The sequence below is a fragment of the Physcomitrium patens genome, chromosome 14 (genome assembly GCF_059467195.1).
Source record: "Physcomitrium patens ecotype Gransden chromosome 14, ASM5946719v1, whole genome shotgun sequence".
Classification (NCBI taxonomy): Eukaryota; Viridiplantae; Streptophyta; class Bryopsida; order Funariales; family Funariaceae; genus Physcomitrium; species Physcomitrium patens.
Genome location: NC_143423.1, coordinates 6,594,867 through 6,619,472, shown reverse-complemented (window position 1 = coordinate 6,619,472; position 24,606 = coordinate 6,594,867). Strand labels below are relative to the sequence as shown.

The 24,606-nt window shown below is 29.6% G+C and overlaps 1 protein-coding gene across 1 annotated transcript; it reads right to left on the bottom strand.

Moving 5' to 3' along the window:
- Nucleotides 1-5,013: 5,013 nt before the first annotated feature.
- Nucleotides 5,014-12,344, bottom strand: LOC112291350 (protein TIC110, chloroplastic). The gene is made up of 15 exons (XM_024538614.3): nt 11,693-12,344; nt 10,802-10,985; nt 10,403-10,471; nt 10,004-10,102; nt 9,837-9,903; nt 9,586-9,650; nt 9,238-9,332; nt 8,815-8,939; nt 8,612-8,712; nt 8,173-8,389; nt 7,803-7,957; nt 7,506-7,631; nt 6,492-7,031; nt 5,865-6,311; nt 5,014-5,571 (listed from the first exon to the last, which is right to left on the bottom strand). The coding sequence occupies exons 1-15, from the start codon at nt 12,247-12,249 to the stop codon at nt 5,326-5,328; spliced, it is 3,093 nt and encodes a 1,030-aa protein (XP_024394382.1). The 5' UTR covers nt 12,250-12,344; the 3' UTR covers nt 5,014-5,325.
- Nucleotides 12,345-24,606: the final 12,262 nt, after the last annotated feature.

Genomic DNA, 24,606 nt, shown 5'->3' with positions numbered 1-24,606 from the left:
ATTAAAATTAAATAATAAAAGCCTTATTGTTTCAATATATATTGCAAGTAATTTATTAAAAGTTAACAACATAGAGAGTAGCCAAACATGACCTCTATAGCAAAAATACAATTTTTAAAATTTCTATTAACTTTTTTTGGTTGCTTTTTAAAAATATGTTTGTAAATACTTCTAAAAATAATTTTAAATTACAAATAAGTTGTAACTTTTTTTGTATCAAAAGTTCAAACTAAAAAAAAACTTCCAAATTAAAGAATATCAATAAATCCTACTTAAATGATTCCATTGATGAATTAGAAAAGATGTAATTTTAAAAATAAATTTATTTATTTTATAAATATATAAAATATTAATAATATTTAATCAAAATTCTTTGGCATAGTAATCTTTGGCTCTTTTATACTTATAGTATGAAGATTTTTAGAATTTATATCTAAAGTTGATCTACTTATAATTGTTTCTTTTAATTGCACAATCTCTAAGTATAATCATTAAAATTCATTATAGACTTCCTTTGTATGCATGACAATAGTGCTTTTATGGTTGAGATTATTAATTTGTGGAATTTATACTTAAATGGTATGCTAAAGCTTGTAAAGATTTATAATAGCTATAAATCTATTCTTCTTTATACTAAATATAATACTCATATATATATATATATATATATATATATTTATTTATTTATTTATTTAAATTTTTTATCTAAAAAATAACCAAGACTAAAAAAATACAAGTCAAATTAGAAGAAGGTAGCTTGCAACTTCTAATGTCAAATAATTTTTTTCACAAATTAAAATTATTTTTCTTTATTTAAAGTAAAAAATCAATGTTAGAAAATAAAGAACTAACTTAAGAGTGGATAATTTATAATATTTTGAAAGCAATAATTTTTCTTAAGATTTGAAATAATTTATTTAATTCTAAAATTAAAAAATTAAAAAAGTTAGTAGTCTTATTAAATTACCAAAGTTATAAATGACAAGAATTTTATGAAGAAAAAATATATTCTTACATCATTGAAAGAAAAAAAATATAATTAAGAGATAAATCAAAGTTTAATGATTGAAGAAATAAAATAGAATGGATATTCTTAAATATAAAAAAAATAAAGAGTCCTTAATCAAGATTATAACATAAAAAAGGCATTAATAAGATTGAGGATGGTCTCAATGTTGTCTTCCTATATACTAAGTATTCAAAAGACCTCATAAAAGTTTCATAAGGATTGTAAGGCTTGTGATTCAAGCCTCAAGTTGTGGATTTCTTCCAATATGACCTTCTCAAAGCAAGAAACGTATAGGACAAGATTTAATAGCCATGTGATATATCCATAAAAGTCTAAATTTCTAATCTATATCTAAGAAACTCCTTTGAAGCTTCATGAAAAAGGGTTTTCTCTTTTTAATCTACTTCTTTCTATTTCTATTTCTATTCATATTTTTTTTTATTTATGTAATATAGATATTTGTTATAAAAAAAGGCTAGATATAATTCTATCTAATTTTATAAATAATAGTAAAAAAATCGTTTTGGATTTTTGAAAAATTTTAAAAAAGAAAAAAGAAAAATATGAAATAATCCCAATGTTGATCTAAACATTACAAAATCACAAAAAAAGAATTGACCAACCTTTGCATAGCTAGTACTTGATTGACAATCAATTAAAAATAACTTGCTTTAATTATAAAGAACTAAAATCATCAATAGAGACTACCAATAATCCTATTTTAAGCCCTCATTTGATACTAAAGTAAGATTCATTATTCCCTTCTTGAATTTTGGATTCTTTTCATTTGCTAGTGATGATGTAAAAAAGAAGTTCATCAAATGAAGCAATCTTGTGATTTTAATATGATGATCAAATACGATTAAAGAATTTACAAATAAACATAGATAATAATATAAACCTTAGTGTGATTCTCAAAAGGTGAAAAGATGAGAAGGCAATATTAAAAAAATAGATTAAAAATGAGATATTGATGAGACTTTGTCACTATATTATGGATTATTGATCTAGGTTGTTATTGTCTTCATAAGATATTGAATCTCTCTTTTACTTCATGTGAACTTAGATAAACAATACATAACTCATAATTATTATTTAAGTTTAATAAAATTAAGTTGGGCTAGTATACTATAATGAATTAATTGCCTACTTTCACCAAATTAAATTCCCATCTTACCTACTAAATTTTGATTTAAGTGATTTATTTTATTTTATTTCATTTTTGATATTTCAGCTTTAAAGCCTTTTTGATTGTACTGATAAGAGATCTATATCATCTAAACAAATATATATACAACACAGGAAGTAATTTTAATCTCCTAAAAACATTTCAACAAAAAATTGATCTTCTTTTTTTCTTATAACTTGTCAAATTCATGATAATGACTACATTTTTATTTAAATTATAGTTTCTCAAAAATAATATTAAATTTTTGGTATTAAATTGTAAGATCAAATGCAATAGTCTTAGAAGTCATAAGTATATATCTTTAAATTATAAGTTAAGAAGTAGGATACATCAAGGCTATAATAAGATGTTATGGTGGTTTCCAGTACATTGTGCTTTGAAGGCAAATCCAATCTGTATCTATATTATAAAAGAAGGATGCAAATACAATGTTATATATTATTTTCACTCTTTAAATAAAGTCTTCTGGTTACTACCAAAAACAGCCATGATTTTATTTTAAAAATATATATATTGAATTTAAAGATTTTATATAATGTTCATTTTTAAAAGTGATAAAAAGAAAATATCTTATAATAGAAGCATTTTGTCCAATTTATCATTATCTTAGAAATATCAATGGTTTTTCTTCCATCTAAGATACTAGATGAAATAAAGCATATTTTCTTATAATTTATGCATTTCAAATGATCCACAGGAGATTCTTAAGTTAAAAATCCACATTTATAGAATTTCTTTGAGTAAAATATTATTTTATTTAAAATTATAGATTAAGAAATATAAGGATTAAAGAATTAGAAAATATACTTTGATCAATTGTTAGTTTTTTTAATGCTTAAAGCAACCCTCATCTATATAAAGAATTCAAATGGAGAAGGATATAGAAGAATCTATATTTTTATTTTATTCTTAAAAAATATTTAGAAGCTAGTAGATTCTTTGTTAGATAACATAATGTTATGGATAATATTTAAAAATATTTTAGACAAGTCTCTTGATTTAGTAATTTTTTATGAATCTAAAAAATGTCAACATTGAAGTATAACATGGCATGATCTATCAAAAGCACTCTTTAGTGATATTACTTGGATTATATGTAGAAATTAGAATATAATTAAGAATACTTTTAATAAATTTTTCTATTGTAGAGAATTTTAGCATATAATATAGAAGCCATAAAAAAATCTTTAAAAGCTCATTTCTTTAACCTTGGTAACAATCTAAAATATACTTGGAATAACTATAAAGATAGAATTCTTGTTTTTATCTAGTTAGATAAAACTTATACAATCTAATATTAAAATAGTATTATTAATAGTAATATTAAAATATTATTAAAAAATAAATGTATTTTATTTCAAATTAAAAAAAAAGTTCAAGCTATATAGGCTCTTGCTATTTTCTTTTTTCTTTTTTTCTTAAGTGTAATGAGAATAATTTTTTAATTTTTAATATTTTTTTAAATAAAAATCAATAATTTTAAAAGTGAAAACAGATTATGGAACTTTAACATATGGTAGTGGAGGCACATAACAAGTTCTAAGAAAATTTCAAAACCAAATTATGCAAGCCAGTTTAAAAGTTGCCTAAGATATATTAAAAAAATTCAGCATACATGCTTTAACTAATTTTTTTCAAGAATTTAGCTTAGCTTTAAGATAAGAAATCAATTGGACTGAGCATATTGGTCATATAATAAAAGATTAAGATCCTTATAGATTGAGAACTTTAGCTAGACATAGACTTTTTGTAATAATTCAAATAACAACTAATCATATTTTTGGGATTATCATTACATATACAAGATATTAACAAATTTTAATTAATAGATTTACATATAAACTTGGGTATTGGTATTCTAAAAAATTCAAGGTACTTCAAAAAAAGCTTATTGTTAGAAAATATATGTATATATATATATATATATATATATATATTTTTTTTTTTTCATGTTATATAGATTGATATCTTAAAAAGTCATTTGCAGAATTGAATTTGTGGTCTTAAATGTTTTGTAGAAGAATATACAAATGTTGAATTTATCCATACTTATATGTTCAATTGGCTACAATTCTAAAAAAAAGAGATGATTAAAAATTACTAATCCTAAAGATACAACTAAATCTCTCCTAGCTAAATAGATTTTAGAAGCAGTATGACTGAGCTAATCAAATATGCAATAATTCCTATGCTATAGGCTAAAATACTTCAAATGTAATAATCTTAGAAAATGATGACCTAACTTTGAATAGGTATTGACCACCAAACATAAGTAGAATATAATGTCCAAAAAATAAAACTAAATTAGTAAAATTTGGACATTCATAATATTATTCATTTGTTCATACAATCCAAATTTCTTTTACTTTGCTAGGACTAGGTTTCTTTAGTAGAATCAAGCTCTTTCATTTATAAATAGACACAACGATTCTAATAGTAATGCTTCACTTCATGCTTAAGATTTCTAAAAAATAAAAGATTTATTTAATAATTCTCATCATTATTTAACACTAAAAGAAGTTAATGAAGTTCACTAAATAAATCCTTGTATTACAAGATTTTTAAATTTTCTAATCTTTCACATCTAAGAACTTGATTCCAATTATTATAAATAGGCATAACACTTCCAACATTCAAAAATAGTAGTCTTCATATAGATCTTTTTTAACTTCTAATTTATTATGAGAGAAATTAAAGATACATTTCTGAAAAGTCGACAACCTTAAGCCATATTTCCATATAAAAAGCATAATTCAAAATCAAAAGCAACATTCAATGTCGGGAGCATCATTCAACACATATTTTGCAGCAAAACTTTAAAATTATCGAAACCATTGAATATTTAAAGCTGTGTAACAAAATATTCAAAAATACATTGTCTTCAAATGCCCAAGACAAGGTGCAAATTGGAACGAATACGTAATACAGTAACTCACTTCCGTTCACCTGAAGAAGCCACAAAGTGCTCAATAAAACCTTCATATTCTTCAAAATTCTAGTAACCGTGGAAGTTTGTGCCGTGTTCCTGAAAATTTGTTACGCTAAACTCAATCTACTGGAACCTCCTCCGGTTCTGTCCCCTATCTGCCACATGGGTAACCAGAAGCAGATGTCCTCAACTACTCACCTAAAAGCTGAACTCTTCCTCCTCTAGACCAAGTGAGAATCCTTTAGTTGACACCATCTCCTGTAGGCTCTTTGCTTGGGACTCATCAATACCGAGGAGCTCTCGTAACCTAGACACCTTATCTTCTGACTGAGGCTCTTTCACGTATATACAGAAGAGATCCAGCAGTTCGTCCTTGACTGCCCAGGACAGAGCAGGTGATGGGGACACCTTGTCGCATGCCAGCAAGTTGTTCAAAGTGGATACCTGGAAACACAGGATTACGCCGGATTAGACGCGACTAAAAATCCTGTAGCAAATTAAGGTAAATAATATCATGCCTAAAGCTGTTTCAAATTCCAAGATAGCATTTTTGGTCGGTTTCAAATTGCTACTGTAACATCTCCTGCTTGGTGACAGCGTGCATAAGGGGTTTCAAAGTGGAGTTGAGCTGATGGGTTGGTTACTCATTACGTAAAAACAGAGTGCAGATACATAACCAAGATTGGAAGTCATCAACTCATAGAAATTTGTAGAATGGGTAGAGACTGGAGACTAACCACGTCAGCAGGCTTCTTTTGCCGCAGAAGTGAAACTGCTTGAATGAGAGAATTTGAAAGTCTTTCTTTAGCAAGATCCAGCGTCATCTTCTTCGCTTCGTCTGTGGTGATGCCAAGCTCTGCGGGCATCTTCTCGTAAAGTTCAGCCTCATCAAAGTCCCCAGTTCCTGAAGAAAGAGTTCTATCGACCACCTTTTTGAATAGTTTTTGTCTCACAGGCTTGGGAATCATGCCATCAATGTCCACTCCAGCTTCTCTGAGTTCTTTCACTTCTTCAACGTTAAGCCTTCCTTGGTTGATAGCAGACTCAATAGCACCAGACATTCTTGTTGTGGTGATACCCTCGATGACTTTCTTGGCAGACTCTGCTGGCAAACCAAGTTGCTTCTGAAGTTCCGTGAGTTGTTCCATACGAGCTTTGCTGAGCTGGCCATCGGCCAATATGACCTGCATTCATAATATACATGTTTGAAAAGTAGCTAAACATAGAAACTTCGAAAATAGTACATCTGGCCAAAACCAAACAAATACAGATGGAATATAAAGCGCAATACGCACAAGCTTCGTATGCTATTTCGAACTTGCACTCATACAAATCATTTTACAGGGATGAATGTGAAAGCTGACCTTTGCTTGTTGGCTGAATGCTTGCTCTGCAAGACCTTTGTGGACGTCCGCAACCTCCTTAGAACTCATGCCTAAAATTTGACCTAATTGACCAAGCCTAACAAATTCCGTGTCATCCCTTTGAGTAACAATTTGAGTACCCATAGGCATTCCAGTGGTCTCGCCCGAGAGGCAGTATATCAAGTAAGTCCTATAAAGATCCGTCCGCTCACGTAATTCAAGTTCATCTCTAATCGTGATTTCGTTTTGCGATTTCTTTTCCATACGGCCTTCTAGGTGAGCTCCAGGCTTAGTTTTCTTAAGAGACTGGATGTTCTCAAAGTCTTCCTCGTCCTCAAGGTCAATTTCTTTCTCATCCTTCTTGGTTTCTTCCTTGGTCTCCTCTTTCTCTGGAGCCGGAGTATCTCCCTTAATGTCAGCAATAAGCTCTGAAACTACTATGTTGCTGAAGATGACCATCTTCTTAAGCTCCCTGGCAGATTCCACACGACTACCCGCACTCCTGGACCTTTTAACGTAAGTCAAGAACACTCCCCGGACCTGCAGCGGCACATAAAGTCAGAAGATCTCAGGAATGACCAAGCAAAAGACTTAAACAAGAGAAAACGTATAAGATCTAAAATTCAATCTTGACAGGAGCCTCTGCGACTTTCTCATTCGGTTCATTCACACTATACAAAAAGTGGGAAACCCCATGCCATACACAATGCTGCTGGAAAAAAAAAAAAAAAAAAAAAAAAAAAAAAAAAAAAAAAAAAAAAAAGAAAAGAAAACTATTTTTATCTGAAGACAATGAGCAGTTACAAGCAAGCTAGGTCCAACACACATGAATTTCCAACCACTGTGTACTTAACCAAGGAGTTCCAAATAATTAGGCTAGAATCTGAAAAACAAAACAGAAAATAAACTATGGTTCAGATTCGATACTGTCCTTTAACTTGAGTGTTCCAGACGAGGAATTGGTCTTCGAAACATTCCATAACTAAGTGCAATGAGCAAAGGCGAAATACTCACCGCTTTAGCTGCGATATCCATAGCAGCCTTTTGTGTGAGACGTAGGCCAGTGGCTGCATCCCTTACAGCAGACTTCATCTCAGCATCATAGCCATCGATACCCGCACTGATGGCATCGTCAACAACCTGCATTATCAAGAAGAACGCCATATTTCTTAGACAACAATTAAAAAGCCAAAATCACGAAAGCTGAGAATATTTCGGAACTCAGGAGAACATCAAGCTCATGTTACGCAAAAGCCGCACGAAAACCCCCTTCAGTTTAGTGCCAGAAAAGTGACATCCACAAATAAATACCTTGGTGAAAATACGTCCGCATATTTCAGCATGGGCATTGTCCACAATTTCTTGTGGGATGCACAAAAATACACGCAACCGCAACAGATTCTTGACGTCTTCATCATCCAATTTGCCATCCGCTACACACTGCTCAAGTTTGTTCCGGTAAATTTCTGCACAACCAGGAGTCCCTCTAATAAGAACAAAATTCACCAAAATCAAAAAAAGTAAACAAAAGAACGGTCAAATCAATACATTCCGCAATTAACTTTGTGCAGAAACTTAATCAAAAATATTATGTCGTATTACTCTTACTTCTCGGCTGGGAAGAAAATAAAAATTAAAAAACAAATCAACGATGGAGCTTGTGTTGTCTGGAAGACGTTACCTTCGTGAACTTCACTAGCTTTCGTGGGATCGAACTTCAGAGTGTCACAAAGATTTTGCAGGAACATTGCTTTGCTTGGTGCAGCCTCAAGGTCACCACTCTGCACGGCTTTGGCCAACATGCGTCTGTATATCTTTACGACAACTTCTTGCATGACATCTTCAGCTTCCCGTTTGCCCATTCCAAACATATTTCTCAGTTGGCCTAATGCAGCTACCTGTTCCACATTCCGAGAATTTTAGTGCGTTTCTTGATTAATAAGTTAACTAATACAATGCATACTTGAGTGCGCCTGCTGTTGTCACGTCTTAAGTCATTTGAGGTAGTTGCCACCCACGAATCATCAACGCTCAACAGTTTATAATATTCACGCCAGGACACATGTTTATAAAGGATAATCATAAACCGTATTCTTATGTTGCAAGTCTAGTGTATGTACCTTATCATCCTCCAATTTGCCACCAGAAAATGCTTCAGTCAAGTATATGCGATACAGTTGTTTAAGATCATCCATGCCCCGATCGGATTCAAATTGCCCACCTGAAATCCAACCATGTAAGAACTTCGGATGTCTCACCAAGTAAACAAAACGCGCAATCACATGTCTAGAAGGGTGCGAGGATCATGAAAGATGGAACACACCTAAAACACTAATAGGGCCAATGCCAGGAAGAAGATCATTGGCATCAGCTTCTGAAGCGATAGAGCCCAATTTTGCATTGAAGGCCAGTGCGTTGTCCAAGTCGCTGACTATCTTCGCAGTGTCTCTGTATTTCAGAAACCGATTTGCATATCATTCTTCAAAACCAAGAAGATCCTTAAATACATAGGAACAAGTAGTGATAGACCGAATAGTCAAAGGAATATTTATAAGAATGTCGTTTGTTTCGAGACCTTAGTGGAGTTAACTAATATAAACCAAAAGTATTAACTACATGATGAGAGTTTAAGGAAGTGAAATCACGAAAGGAAAAAACACAAAAACAGGGACAAATAACTCAAAACTATAAAAATTAAATAAACTAGACACCAAAAACTAAACGTGAAATAGATGCAGGAACATGCTTGATCCGAGCCCGAGACTTCAATATTTCCATAGCAGACGATATGTGCTGTTCAAGCTGCTTTTGAACATGAGTCCTGAAAACTTCAGCAGTAACCTGAAACACAATATAACCAACATGAGTCCCCCGCGAATATGCTCTTCAAAGTTGTGAAGGTCGATGTTCCTATCCTCTATATGTTTCGTAACGAGCAGCATGAGAGAATTAAAAGTTTGACTTAGTTCTTCCACACAATACAGAAAGAAGACATTAACCCAGCAAGGGAAACACAGTAATCGGCGTTATCGACGAGATCCACCTCCACAATGTTATTACAGATGTTCTAGTCAAAGTGGTGGAAGCAGATCACCTCATCAGTGAGTTTCAGTTTAAGCTGAATCTTTCTTAGGTCTTTAATTTGCTGGACGCCAAAGTCTGCAACATATCATTGCTGGCATTGTTAAAAATGAACAACATGTGCATCATACCGACTACTAGGCATCTTCGACAAGAAGAGGAAGGAGAGTACACGGGAACTCAACCCTCAAAACAACAAAGAAAACCTATATTTTAAATAAAATTGGTCATTTCGTTGAAAATAAAGTGGCTGTAAGAACCCACCTGGGCCGACACTGCTGAGTTGTACGTTGAAGAGGCGCGTTGCATTATCTCGGACTGCAACATCAACCTGAATGCATCCATTTCTACTTTAATAAAGCAGCTTTGAAGAGTCTGGGTCATTTAAAGAAAACAGGACAAAAATGGCGTGAAGAGGTAGGAGTATTGACCTGAGCATCCGTGACTTTAAAAACACGCTTCCATGGAAGTAGAAACTTGGAAGCCTCACCAAATACCAAAGTAGACACATATACCAACTTTTGGAATGTCTGCAAGCACTCAAAGTAGGAATCTTCAGCATGTCTGAAAGTGTAACAGAGAGAACTGAACAAAAGTACTAAAAGCATCTTCTAAGTATGTAGAGAATACACAAGGAAATCACAGTTAACCAATGGCCAAAATAACTAGTATTGTGATCCTATTCAGATTCACAGTTGGCGCGCGTGGTCATTCAATTCCCGCTACTTCGGTACTACACCAAATTTGAAAGTATATCGAACACTAAATGCATGCTGGCTCTTTCAAACCCAAGCATCCGCGAACAGATAAATACAGGGAACGGTGAATACCCTGCGCTCTTCGACGGCGCCTTCACGATCACCAATTTCCAGTCGTTGCCTGAATAAACGTCTGCCAACCTGCATAAATGTGACATTGTTGTTAATCTACCAAGCTGAAAGGTGCAAAAACTAAACTGAAGGGTGCTGAAGCCCACGCAACGATACAAAATAGGAAGGGATTTTGCATAGTATAAACTAAATTTTTCTGATTAGGAACAGGTCCGAAAATCAAAGCGTAGTAATAAAACGATCATCACGTACGAGGATTCAGACTATTACGGCCAATGAACTCGCATTGAATTCTATTCACTGAGATCGAGCCATCCATTTGTTTCTGACCTCTCCGAGAAAGGTTTCAGTATATTCGAAAATTCTCCACTTCAGAAATTAACAGGAGTACAACCGTACCTCAATGTGCATTGCAGCAGCATCAGGATCATCCAAGCCTAAGGCGTTCTTGAATCCAATAATGGATTCTACTTCATCTCCCCTCAAATCTTCATTGCCAGCTGGAATTATCCCAGTGATGTAACTAGCATACAACTCTCGAATCTCAGCATTGAACCTTTCATCTTGCCTACTGACACCATACCTGCAAACATTCAACATAACGTTGCAATCAGGTCTCTTTGGCATGTTCAAAATTAGATGCCCAAAAGATTTTCAATTATACCAGTGGAGAGTCGTGGCTAGGTTCTTAAGAAGCATGATCCAAGTAAAATTGAGGCTCCCTAACTGGTGTCTCACCTGAATCTTATCCCATTTTGAAAGGTACCTAAACTATGGTGAACGTAGTTTGAAAAAGGTGGGAGATAAGCCTTAAACCCACGTGTTTCAAACTATTAAAACTATATGGCCCAAGGATAATGAAACCTTCGCAATGGCTTCATCATTGCGAAATGGGAATCACCCACTTCCCAGAGACAGTGCATCCTAATTTCTTTGTTCAAATTAAAGATGACAAAGAGAGAGAGCTGCGCAAGCTAGGACGCAAAAACGAGAAAACCCGGAGAAGGAGTCAACCAGACAATAAACTCCGTAATTCACACCCTAAGAGATAGCATTATCCACCAAGGTGCTCCACCTAGGTGCCCAGAAAATCCAAGTTCTGAGTCAGGAAGAAACTACAGCCAAAATACCCACCTGTAGCACGGCAAAATTCAAAGGAATTTGTTTTTTGAGAAACAAACTGTTCCCAAAACCTACACAACTCACGAAAAGCAATCCTCCGACAACTCATTCACCGTCGGGAGGAACACGCTGTATTGAATCCTAAAACGAGGAGCAAAAAGACCATACTTCTTAGCAAGCTCGTCAATTTCGGCAGGGGTCACACTCATGGGATCAGAGTGATTGACAAGCTTGTTTCTCAGCTGCACGGCTGCAACCTGCGGAGCCACAGCATTAAACGCAACCACAGTAGCGCCTCCAAGAGCACCAACGGCGACCGCTCCTCCAATGGCAGCAACCTGGGACCCTTGGAACCGCCCAGCGGGCACACGACCACCCAGCAGGTACCCAGCTGCCAAAGCTCCAGCCACTACAACTGCGCTCCCGACATAGCGAGCAGGAGCTGGCAACCCTTCCAGAATCTTCTGCGGCCCAGAGAGCGGCTGCTCCGACCCAAACAAGCTAACCTTCGGCGAGGATTTCGCGTTCTGCTGTTCTTCCAGAGCCCTACATGTCAATCGTCTCCGGCTACGAGATGCGGGAGCGAGCGAGGGAGACTTGCCCGGTCCACGAGGCAGAGAAACTCTCCCCAAGCTAGTGAACGAAGGAATCCCAGACGAGGAAGCGGACGCAACGCTGCTCAGATGGAGGTCACCCCGTAGCGCCTGCGCTTGGGACGCCATCATGGTGGCGGGCGTTGCACCCGGTACTGCACAAAAGCAGGCGACTAAAACCCTTCACCAGAAGCACAATCCAGAAGCGATTGCGCACGCACACACACACACACAAAAGAGAAAAAAAAAACTCAGAAGAGGAAGAAGACGGGGAAGGGGACGGAGATGGGGAGGGAGCGAGCGAGCGACGCTGCGAGCCAAAAGACCTGGCGCGGTTACTGGGACGCTGCGGTATAGCTTAGCCCGGGGGGGGGGGATTGGGCCAGCCAGAGCATGCGCTGCCCGGCCCGGCCGGGTCCCCTACAATGGCGCTGCGAATGGATAAGTCGAGTCGCCTCTGGCATCTTCCCGCCTTGCCTTCTGCTTGCGTGGCGCGCCTTTGCCATGTCAGCGTCCACGTCGGCTTCTGCTTGTGTTGTGGTCGTCGAAACGAATGCATGCTTTTTTGTAGTTCGCACTAGTTTGGTTTGGATTGTTTGCCTGTGTCGTTGTTGCTGTTTGTTACCAAAGATGGATTGTGTGAAACTCTTCTGTAGGGTTGTGTCTTGGAACTTTGTTGAGTTTTTTATGCTTTTGATAACTCTTTCTTTGAGTACCTTTTAAATTTTTTTCAAAAAAATAATTATGTATGTTTTTGTTGTATCTACTAAATTTCTACCACCAAAGACAAGTTATTTTACTACATTTGCATTATCAATTTTAGTTATTGTGTTAATTTGGTCTAATCATATTAAAACATGAATGTGTAATTTATTGATAAAAAAGACAATGTTAAACTTATTAAATATTTAGATGATTGAACATAAAATCATTTACTTGAACCTAAATAGAAAAATCATAAAATTTTTCTTTAATTAAAGAATTATCTCAATTGTAAAAAGGTTCTTAAGTCATATGTATTAAAAAAATTATTACTAAATAATCTATGATATCTAAATTAGCTATGCTTTTAAATGTAGAATTAAAAATGCTCAAAATTAAAAATTCACATAAGAATTTTTAATCAATTTCAAATATTTGTGAAAAAAAATATATATTCTATTTTTAAAAAATTTGACATTCATTTATTATCTTGTAATTTTTTTGAATTTAATTAAAATTATTATTTTTTGTAACTAAATTAAAAAATATATACAAGCTAATACATATTAATTTTGTACGCTCTACCTACATGCATACTTCAAGTTGTTACACACACACTTCAAATTACTACACATACATTCAAAAAAAATAGAGATATTTGATTGATTGGTTTATTAATTTGATTAGCAATTATCAAAAGAGAGAAGAAGAAGATTGAGACTTATGCCAAAACTAGGACGTGCATTAAGATAAAGAAGAGAAGAAGGAAGTTTAGGACTTGTATTGGGAATAGAACTTCTATTAGAACAAGGAAGAATAAAAAGAAGATAACTTTGAGTTTATTTTTAGAAGATAAGCAAAACATTTAAGTAGAAGCCTTGAATGTGCATATAGCAATTTGAGATATATGTGTGGCTTATATTAAGGAGAAGAACTCAATAAAGACAAATAAACAAGTGAGATTTTTTTCAAAGAAAGATGACAAAATAGAAATAAGAAAGTATGTATATTCAAAAAAAACTAGAATAGCTATTGCCAAAAGACAAGAAAACTAAAAATCCTTGAAATTAGACTAAAAGCAAGAAAAGAATTGACAAATATGAAGAAGGCTTCACTTTTGCATTCATACATATTATCTAACTAAGAATTATGATTAGTTTATACCACAAACTATCAATATGTACAATACTTGACTAATTTGTTAGCCAAGTTTCTAACCTACCAATCACTATAATATGTATAAAAGTGAAATAGCATCTATAAAGCTTTCTTACAAGATATTATCAAATTAATCTATTTTTATCTACTTCTATCTATTCATGGTATTTAAATAATTATAAGATTAAATATGTAAATTTGCAACATTATCCTCCCTTCTAAAAATAAATTCCATGAGGAGCAATGATTACATATTGATAAAGTCCAAGATGTGGCAAATTGTATTTTTTATATACTTTGATCTTTATTCTCTTTCAAAGTAATTGATAGGTCCTTTCAACCACCAATAATGACCTATTTCAAGATAAAAAGACCATCGTAATATTTGATCACTATTAAAGTCTTTATAACTTCTTTCAAATAAAACATTTGTAATACCATGAAGAATTATTTCTATCTCTAATAAAATCACTAAATATCAAAATTTTCTTCCAAATATATTTTATCTTGCCATCTATTCAAAGAAGAACATATTATCTTTGAAGGTCTTCATATCTATTGCATTATCTTGAAGGTTGTGACAATCACAATGTCTCATTTAGTTAGTCAATAAATTATAATTCTTGAATTGAATTTGTAAGTTTTTGGCTCTCCATCTTGTTGGTGCCACTAATACAAACAAATCATAATGAAAGATAGAAGATGGAATGGAATCTTCATTGAACATCTTTTCTTTTATGACAAAGATTTGTTTGATTCTTCATCTTAATTAAAAATATCAACTTATGGATAATAATTATAATTTGCAACAATGGTATTTCTTGAGTAGATGAATATATTATATTATTATATGCAAACTTTATCAATAGAAAAAAAATTATCCAATCATCTCATTGATAATTGATGGTACATCTCAAATATTATTCAAAAACTTGATTTACACACTTTGTTTGTCCATAAATTTGAAGATAGAAAGCTAAAGATAGCTTTATATCTTCTTTTAGAATCTTAAAGATAATTTTCCAAAATATTCATATAAATTAAGTCCATCTATCTAATAAAATATCCATAAATAATCCATAATAGTGATGGATGTTGTAAAAGAAAAAGTTAGTAGTTTCTTTACCAATGATAGATTTTGTATATGGCACAAAATATGCCATTTTAGAAAAATGATCTACTATCACAAATATAAAATTATAAGAACCTAAGACTAAAAGATCCATGATAAAATCTATAGATACAAAAGACTACAATTGTTTTAGAATAGGTAATAGTTGAATAAATCCATAATGAGGAGTTTTTTATCTTAAATAAATAATACATGATTTTACAAAGTCTTTAATTACCTTCTATATTTGAAGCTATCAAAAATCTCTAAATATTAGTTCTAAAGTCTTTAACTATCTTTTATGTTTAAAATCACCAAAAATCTCTAGATATTAGTTTCAAAGTCTTATTCTATCTAAAATGTCTTACTATTGGGAAGTTGTGATAAGCTTGAAGAACATGTAATTGGGCTTCATCTTTTGAAATATATAATTATTTTTTAAAAAAAAAATTTAAAAAAATTTAAATTTAGAAATATCATGAGATTTTGTAGAATTTTTTTTAATATTACAAATAAGAAGATCAAAGGACATACTTGACTGAACTTACTTTAAAAAAGTTGAATCAATAATTAATATTAATTTTATTAGTCAAAGTTGAAATTGCTCTTGCTTTAAGAAAATAGTCCATTGTTGATCAAAAGTTACATCTCTTTCTTTTGATACAAGATAAGATCACCTAAAAAGTGCATTTAGTAAATCTTGTTGTTTTTCTTGTTAATAAGTAATCTTAAAATCAAATCTTGATAAAAATATGTTGTAATGGACTTGGCAACAATTCAAAATATATCTTGATATGAAATACTTGAGGTTCTTATAATCTATATATATGATAACATGATTTGAAGTACTTTCAAAATAATGGAATTACAAGAAATTCTTTGTCATGGATCTTGTAGTTGATTTTGATTACTCAAAATAACTTGAAATAAAAAACTACTACGTAGAATTTATCATCTACTTCTATTTGTGACAATATAATACATAAGTCAAAGTCTGATGCATCTATGTCTATAAAAAATATCTTGAAAAAGTCAAGATGATACAAGATTATTATATATATAAAAATTATTTCCAAAGCTTCAAAAGATGTTTCAGCTTCTTTGTTCTACTTAAGTTTGTCTTCACATCTTAGATGTAAAAGTGGAACCAAAATTTAATAAAAATTCTTAATGAAGATTCAATAGACATTTCTTATTGTTTTTGAGACCTTCCAATCCATGATAGTTTGGACCTTCTTAAGATCCATCATAAGGCCATCATTTAAAATGATATATCCTAAAAAGTCAACTTGAGTAGTATAATATATATATATATATAAATTTATTTATTTATTTTGACACAAAATCTTATATTTTAAAGTTTTTTTAATATGAGACAAGCATAAAATTTATATTAATTTATGCTCTCAAAATAGATTAAAATATTAAATAAATAAAAAATAAATAAATTCATTTAAATTTCTTAAAATTTATTAATTATTAGATATTGAAAAAATGTTGGCACATTTGTAAGTCCAAAAGGCATGATATTATATTCAAAATGTGATCTTCTATTCATTCTCTTCTTTGATGAATATTAGATTGAATGATCCTTGTAGATCTATTTTGATATGGATCTTAATTTGATTCAATTGGTCAAAGAATCTTAATATAAAATATAGAAGGTATCTATTTTTAATAGTAATCTCGTTAAATCCTTAATAATCCACACATCCACAAGGATCCATTATTTTTCTCCACAAAGAAGATCGGAGCTCTTGTTAGAGATTTTAAATGGTGTAAAAAATTCTTGGTAATTTTTTAAATATAAATTTTCTACAACTTGATCTTAAAATTGAATAGCTTTGGAATTGAAGTTCAATTGTCACTTGTACTTGATTAATGAATCTTCAAAATTTTAATTGTGTACCATCAAACTTCTCGGATAAGATAATTCTTAATTTTTTTAATGTTTAAATGATGTTTTACTATAGGAAGAGTAGCATGATTTGGTATAGATGTAAAAGTAGCTCCAATCATCTCTATATCTTCACTACTTACTAATCTTATTGTTTCTTGTGGTGGTAAATTGAGATAATGCATTACAAATATTAATTCCTTCAATTGGTCTTATATTTGTGCTTTTATATTTTTCAATTTTAGCAAGCTTTATAATGATTATATAATAAAAAAAGACATCTAATATCTCTCAAGATATGTAAATGTCATAAACATACTTATAGTTATCTAGATAATATGAATAGGTAGATATAAGTAAAAATAAGTTAATTTGATAATATCTTATAGAGAAGCTTCTTAAAAATTTATAGATGTGGTTTCATCTTTACACATATTTGTAGGTGATTAGTAGGTGATTAGTAGGTTAAAAACGTAGCCAAAAAATTAGCCACATATCATATGTATTAATAGCTTGTAGTAAAAGCTAATAATATGACACACATATAGAAAACTTATTTTGCAAGTTAAAATATGTGTCTCTCAAATTAAACATGTATTGGATGTCTTCTAGAATATAGCTTTGTAGCTCTTAGGTAGATAGTATATATAGAGGCAAGAATGAAGCCTTCTTCACTCTTGTCAATTCCTTTCTTACTTCTACTCTAGTTTCAAAAGTCTCTAGTTTTTGAACTTTAAGCAATAGCCATTTCAATTTCTTATTAAATATATTTATTATTTTATTTTTATTTTTTTAGCTTTCTTTGATTCATTTCTCACTTATTTATATATCTTTTTTGAATTCTTATCATTGGTAGATTGACAAGAATCATAATTCATTGTTTTTGCCTTATTTTTAGAAGTGAGTGGATTATCTCACTTCTATTGTTGTATTTTAGAAGTTATAGATTATCCACCTTGAGCTAATATTTATTTTTCTAACATTGATTTTTTTAAATAGAATAGATTATCTATTTTTATAGAAATATTCATTTGAAATTAGAAGTAGTAGATTATTGTTCTTTAATTTTATTTATTGATTTATTAAAAATAAAATAATAAATTAAAATTGATATTATTTTAAAATTAAATGCATCACTAATTCCAACCATGGAAGCACTATTCCTATGCCTATGAATGAAGTCAAAAGTCTATATTAAGAAATTATGTAGTTGAAAGATATAAGTAGATTAACCTCACAACCAAATCTAAGAAGTCTTATTTCTATAAACATAAGAATGTTTAAGACTGCATTTGAAGAAAGTGATCAAAAAAGAGTAATATAGATAAATTTTTTAATTTTATAATAAGAATCACAACTCACTACTATATATACTATTGAATTCCAAAACCTTGCTTATGACATAGATTGGAAGGACAAAGCCTTTATTAATTAATTTCAATATGGATTGTTATTGACAATACCAAAAATAAATTCTTTAAAAAAATATATTACTTAAGCCATTACATGTGACAATTGATTATTCAAAATGTATTTAAAACCAAAATATGGCTAAAAATGAATAAATCAAGTAATGACAATGGCTCCTAAGTTTTTAGAAATTTATTTATTAAAACCAAAATCAATGCAAATTGATACAATATGTTTTAAATCTCTCACTAAGAAAAAAAAGACTTAACATCTTCAAAAACGTTTGAACCTATATTATGGAGAAGCTATACACACTATTCAATATTTTCTAAAGAAACAATACAATTACAAATTGAGGAGTACGGTTGCCAAAGAAGACAATGTATCAAAAAACGAGTTTTTTTAGTTACAATAGGAATTATGTAGCTAAAATCTTATGCAACATCTACTAAAGGTTTTATTCTTTTTTCATATCCTTCACCTTGTTTTATAATAGATGTATATTTAGGACCTAAATATCAAAAAGTCTTTATCTTATTAAATTTAGAAGCCTCATCTTATTTTATAAACAAATACTTTGTCAAAAAATAAGAAATATTATTAATCAAGAAAGCTAAATCCATACATATAGAAATTATAGATGGTTTTTTATTGTCTTTTGGAGATATTATCCATGAGATTATTCCTTTAGATATAATAATTAAAGATTGTAATAATATAATAATATTTAATATAATAAAATTTTCTTCTAATTCAATTATTTTAGAATTATTATGATTAAAAAATATATGATCTTTAAATAGTTTAGATTTTTCATAATCTTCATTTTTTATAATTTAATCCAAAAACATTTACTCAAATAAAAATATATAAGTTTATTACATCCAAATTTCTACTAATAAGTGCAAGAGCTTTTATGCATGCTGCAAAAGAAAGATCATCTTTTGCTATATATACCACGCCTATTTTTGATGGTAGAAAGATATTAAGTAATATTCCTAGCTATTATCAAAATTTTTAGGATATTTTTAAAAAGAAAAATAAAAATATTCTTTCAAAGCATTAATCTTATGATTGGTCAATTGATCTTTAAGAAGGAGTTCAATCATCATTTGGACCAATCTACAGCTTATTATAGAACAAATTGGATGCATTAAAGAAATATATTAATGAGAATTTGTCCAAAAACTTTATTTTCCATTCAAAATCTCCACTGAAAGCTCATATTTTATTTGTTTAAAAAAATGATAGATCTTTGTGATGAGCATACAACTATCAAGGTTTAATAAGATTACCATAAAAAATAAGCATTTTTTACTTCTAATTTCAAGTTTACTACCAATTATTACAGCACAAATGTTATCATGGTGCATATTCTCTAAAGCCGTTGGGTGATATAGATGAAAATACAATATACAATAGTTGGCAACCATATATAATAAAGATACCAGCAAAATGAAGTGAACCTTGACCTTCAGTATAAAAACAATGACATGGCAACATGTTGATAATAAATGTTGGTATATCCCACAATTGCAACTTACCTTTTCATTAAAATTTGATGAAAAAGTGATGATATAACTCTTTCTTAAGAATGTTGATATCATGGTTCCAATAAAGGCAATTGAAGGAATGATGTTATAACTACTTGATTAATTGAAGCATTTTAAAGATATTAGCATTAAGATTGTAGAATATTCTTGGATAATTTTTGCATGATTATAAAACTTCTCTATTTGATGATCATAAATCGTACTAATCATCTTAATTGCCAATTTTTTATATATCCTATTTATTGCTAAGTTTATAATTTCTACAAGGTTTAAAGTGATATGACCAAACTATAGACCAATAACTACATAGATTATCTATTGTTTATGAGAGATATTGTTGATTCATTCTACTGTCAATGTATTCTTCTCTAAAATCTTTTTTAATATTTTTTAGAAAGATTTGGAAATATTTGCATAAATATAGACTCAAAAAGTTTTCTTGAATTAAATTTTAAATTTTTTTGCATCATTTTTAGTAATACAAAAAAAATCCCAATAATTTAGGGCTAGAGGCAATACTTCTATATAGACTTTAATCAACTTCTTTTTTCTATCATTGATGAAGACTATTTCTTTTGAACTCATGTCACAAATTGTTTCTTTCAAGTTCTAAAAAAATCAGCACTAGATGTCCTTGCAATCATTTGGTACCAATTTTTAAGCTAAAATTATTAACTTGTCATCCAAATCCATTTTTACTACCAAAAAAAAATTATTAAATGAATTGATTCTTAATAAAAGTGGCATTGATTGCAATGAACTTTTGCACGTACTTGAAAGCATGTTGTGTAGCTCCTGAACAAATATAGAGTCTTTTGAAGCTTTGAATCATGTCTCCATTATTCAAAATTTCAATTTTTTTGAAGTTGGCAACAGTTTTGGAATTAACCTCCATCAATCTTTAAACAAAGTTATGAATGACGTTTTTTGTGAGTTCCTTGATGATTTTGTTGTTCTTATTCAAATAATGCTCTAACATATTTTAAGAATACAAAAAGAATATGAATTTTATGTTTGTCATGTATTATAAAATTTTAAAATATATATTTGTATACTAGAATATAAAAGTATGTATTTCAAACTACTCAAGTTGACTTTTTAAGATACATCATTTCCAACAAAGACCTTATGATGGATCCCAAGAAGATCCAATCTATCATGGATTGAAAGATTTTAAGAATAGTAAGAGATGTGCAATATTTTTTAGACTTTGCTAATTGCTACTAGATCTTTATCACAAACTTCTTTCAATATGTAGCTCTACTTACACATTGTCATATTATGTGAAGTCTTGCTAGAGAATGCATTGGATATGTGGCTATAGAAGATAAAAGAAAATTACAACAACAAGTCCTAACAACTCTAATAAAATCATATATAAATTGTAATTAAAGCTTAATAAATATAATCAAATATTGATAAAATTTAATAAAATTTATCAATAGATTATTAAAAAAACATTAAAAAATCCTAAATAAATCTTAATTGAATCTTAATCAAATCCTAGACAAATCATAGACAAATTTTAATTAAATCTTAGATAAATTTTAAATAAATTCTAAATAAATCTTAGACAAATCTTAATCAAATTTTAGACAAATAATAATCATATTCTTGACAAATCTTAATCAAAACTTAAACAAGCTATAATCAAATCCTAGACAAACTTTAATCAAATCTTTAAAAAATTCTAATCAAAACTTAGATATATCCTAATAAAACCCTAAAAAAATCCTAATCAAATTCTAAAAAAATTTTAAACAAATCCTAGATAAACCACAATTTTTTTTTCCATAGATCTACTACTAATTTTACAAAAGTCTATCAAATGTAAATACTTTTTTTCTATTTCATAAAACCATATTTGCCAAAAAAATCCTAATTTTGCAAAGTTCTTACAAAGTCATTATAAATTAAAATCGCCCAAAATCCATGCTCAAAAAACCCTCTGAAGTCTTCTCTCAAATTCTACTTTGTGATTTACAAAAGAACCCCAAAGTTGCCATAGGTGCACAATTTTGTGTCTTAGGGTCTAATTTTGACTCTTATTGGTAATTAGTCATTTTTGGATGTCAATTTTTATTTTTTTGAAATAATTTTTACTAAAATCAATTCTTAATTTCTATATATATATATATATATATATATATATATATTTCTAATCTATCTTATTTTATCTTATATATAGCCCTAAAAGATAAATAATAGTCCACTTTACAAAAAGACAACATTTATACTTTTAATTTTACTACCTTTTGACTATTATCTATATTTCTAAGTCAATTTGCTATAATATTTTGAAATATGATAATTTTTTATTCTTTCAACTATAAACTATGTTATATTGCAGCATCATTATTGTATTACATGTATTTTTGCTTGAGAATGCACTTGGCACCTAGCTGTAGAAGATAAATAGCAATACAACAATATTTCTACTAAGTTTAATAAAGCCATAAATAAACTTCAAGTAATCCCTAATAATAAAATAAAACTTTAATCTATGAAAATAAATTTAAAAGAAGTACAAAAAAATTCTAAAGAAATATTAAAAATAAAAATCAAAATTGAATCTTAACCAAACCATAGATCAAATCCTAATTGAAATCCTAATTGAATCTTAAACAAATCCTATGTCAAATCTTAATTAAAACTTTAATTGAACCTTAATCAAATCTTAAGTCAAATCCTAATAAAATCTTAATAAAATATTAAATCTTTAATAAATCTTAGACTAAATTCTAAACCAAATCCTAATCAAATCCTAGATCTTAAACAAATTCTAAATAAATCCTATAGCAAAATAAAACCTCAACAACTAATAATCGAACTATTGATATTAACTAAAAAAATTCATACTTCTTAATATCATAATAAGAAACAAGGACAAGAAAGATGAAATCAATCATAATTACCAATTGAGAGATATATAAGATAATCCAATCAGTTTTTAGGTGGTCTCTTATTCCAACCTAAATGCTAAACTTCCAATGTTAATATTTCCTTCTTGAACTATTAAATTTCTCTCAAACTTTACCTAAATATTGAAAATCAAGTCTAGTATCCATAAAAAAAAATCACTTCAATCCAATTAATAGATTGCTAAAGATCTTAGAAACATTCATTGACCTTTAAACTCCAATTTTTTAGAACTCAATCCGCAAAAACCCTCATATACTTCAATCTAATTATTTAATTGATCTCAAAATTTGTATATACATTAATAACTAGCACACCAATAAATTACACAAATTTTACCTATATTCACATCACAAAATTTAAGAAAACCTCAAATTTGTAAGCATATTTTTATGTTTCAAATCCTAATCTCACTAAAAACATTAACTTTGAAAATCTTTCAAAATATCAATATTGATCTAAATAACATGAAACCAATGCTTGAAAATCTCTCTTCAAGTTTTCTCTCAAAATCCACTCTTTAATCTACCAAAGAACTCTTGCATCACTATAGATGTATGGTTTTATACCTTGGGATCTGATTTTGAGTTGGATTGATAATTGGTCCTCTTTGGATATCAATTCTTGGCTTCTTGAAATAAAATTTACTACAATATATTCTTACCTCCTTCTTATACATGTCTATATCATTTATTTTTCTAATTTACTTTGTTTTACCTTATTTATGGTCATACAAAGTAAATAGAAGGATGTTTAGTAAAAAGACATGATTAATATCTTTTAGTTTTATTATCTTTTTAATTCTTATCTATATTTCTTAGATAATTTTATAAAATATTTTAAAATAAGATCTTCTATAATTTGATATTTTATTCTTCCTTTATTCATTAGTCATGTTATATTATGTCATTGTTGCAAAGAATGTTAAACCGGTGGTATTGTCAATATCATAAAATTTTGATGAAAGAATTGAGAAGCTTTTTATACAATCTAATTTAAAAGATTAAAAAAAAAAAAAAAAAAAAAAAAAAAAAAAGAAAAGATGTTTCAAAGAAATGCTTTCATTTATGCATACATGTTATGAAAATTTGATGGAACAAAATTGAAGATACCTATAATAAAAAAAAATTTGTTAAATTATTTAGACAAAGATGTATATGTACATATTTTGATAAAGATCAAAATCTATTAAATGACATAGAAATAAGAATTAACAAGCAAATTAAAGACTAATAATTGGATGAAGATGAAGAGCATCCTACATCAATATGTTGAAGAATCTTTAATACTTGTGAGAAGATGCACAAGTTCAAGGGAGGAAGATGTTGTGTAGTAACACAACTATTAGATGAAAGAAAAAAGAAAGTATTTTATTATAGAAGAGCCTAATTAAAAATATATAATAAAAAATTATAGATAAACAATACGCAAGTAGCAAAATCTATTATTATTAGAATTGCCTTTTATGAAAAGAAATTCTAATTACTTTATAGAGCCATAAATAAAGCTAGACAAGGTAGATTAAAAAATAAAGAATATAGATATATATAAGAAGGAATTGGGATTTGATTTTAGCAAAAAATATTTCAAGAAGACATGAATTCATACTCAAAGAAGACAAATTATCAACCAAGGTCGAAATCAGATCTCTAGGTACAAAATTGAACACCTATGGCGACTTTGGGATTTTTTTTGTAAATTTAGGAGTAGACTTGAAGAGAGATTTTTAAGTATTAATT